Below are 1653 nucleotides of genomic sequence, written 5' to 3' on the forward strand. Positions count from 1 at the left end.
GAGAGCAGGCGTCCCTGAGCCATGCAGCATCTCCATTCGCTTATCTGAAATTCCCACCAATGAATCTGCATAAGTCTTCTATCCCTTTTATTATTGCTTTTTATTTATTATTTATTCCAATAATCACAATTCCCCTTTTTTCTGCCTAACTGAGATTTGCAAGGTGACCATAGCTTGCTTCATACCAACAATCTCTATGGGATCGACCCTTACTCACGTAAGGTTTATTACTTGGACGACCCAGTACACTTGCTGGTTAGTTGAACGGAGTTGTGAATTCAACCAGTGCCATAATAAAGCTTTCATCTCAAAATAGTTAGAACATGGATCACAATTTCGTCCACCACCAATGCCAAAACTAATATGATGGTGGCAGGCTTGACAACAGGGGAGAAAGTTTCCAAGAAATTAACACCTTCAGTTTGAGTGAACCCTTTAGCCACAAGACGTGCTTTATATCGATCAACTGAACCATCAGGCTTGCGTTTGATGCGATAGACCCATTTACAGCCTACCGGCTTAACCTCTGCAGGGCAATCAATAAGACGCCAAGTTTTGTTCATCTCAAGAGCATCCAACTCATCTTTCATAGCACTATGCCAATTAGAGTGTTGATTGGCATCCTTAAAAGACTTTGGCTCAACGTCAGAATGTAGAGATAAAAGAAACATTTTATGTGAAGATAAAAGAGAAGAAAAAGACATGACTGAAGATAAAAGATACTTGCACTTTGAGGGAGATTGATTTGTAGAGATGAGAGAGGAATTACACAAGTAATCAGAGAGATAAGCTGGAGGTCAGCGAGGCCGGTCGGAATGACGAGGATGGGGTTGCTCAGGTGGTGAAGAAGGTGACGGGGGATGAGAAGGTGATGGTGGACTGGTGTCTAGTGTTGAAAGTGATTTGGTGGTCATGGGTTCAACTTGGTTAGGAAACGATAGTGAGAAAGAATGAGAGGTTGTTGGAGAAAATAAAGAACTAGGTGAAGTTGGATCAATGGGTATAGGTGAGGGTTCAACTGGGAGACTAACTAAATCTTGTTTTTGAGAATGTGTGTTTGGCAATATTGGGCTGAGTGTATGGAATTGGACATTTTTTGTGACTAAGGGCAAGATCATTTCATAAAAAATCACATTTCTAGAAATCTCAATACTTTTATCTTCTAAAACATAAACAATATATCCTTTAAAACCATATTGAAAGCCAATAAATACAGCCTTTTTGGCTCTTGGATCAAATTTTGATCTATTTACCATTGGGGTAGAAACAAAACATAAGAATCCAAAAACTTTAAGGTCATGATAATTTGGTGGATGATTGAATAAAATCTCAAATGGTGTTTTAAAATTAATTGTGGATGATGGAACTCTGTTAAGTAAATAAACAGCATGTCTAACAGCATAAGACCAAAAAGATGATGGTAAATTAGATTGAAACATAAGAGCACGAGCTATATTCAAAATGTGTTGATACTTGCGTTCTTCCCTTCCATTTTGTTGAGGAGTTTCAACATAACTACACTGATGAATAATGCCCTTTGAAGCATAAAAATCAGGTAAAATAAATTCTGGTCCATTATCGGAACGAATAGTTTTGACTTTGGAGTTGAATTGTGTTTCAATTAAAGTAATAAATTTTTTATTTGCTTTTGCA

The 1653-nt window shown here is 37.5% G+C and overlaps 1 protein-coding gene across 1 annotated transcript; it reads right to left on the reverse strand.

Annotated features, from left to right (window-relative positions):
• Nucleotides 1–302: 302 nt before the first annotated feature.
• On the reverse strand, nucleotides 303–671 carry LOC140177032 (uncharacterized mitochondrial protein AtMg00820-like). The gene has a single exon (XM_072209259.1). It carries the CDS (start codon nucleotides 669–671, stop codon nucleotides 303–305), a length of 369 nt encoding a protein of 122 aa, XP_072065360.1.
• Nucleotides 672–1653: the final 982 nt, after the last annotated feature.

Source organism: Arachis hypogaea, chromosome 2 (genome assembly GCF_003086295.3).
Source record: "Arachis hypogaea cultivar Tifrunner chromosome 2, arahy.Tifrunner.gnm2.J5K5, whole genome shotgun sequence".
NCBI classification, from domain to species: domain Eukaryota; kingdom Viridiplantae; phylum Streptophyta; class Magnoliopsida; order Fabales; family Fabaceae; genus Arachis; species Arachis hypogaea.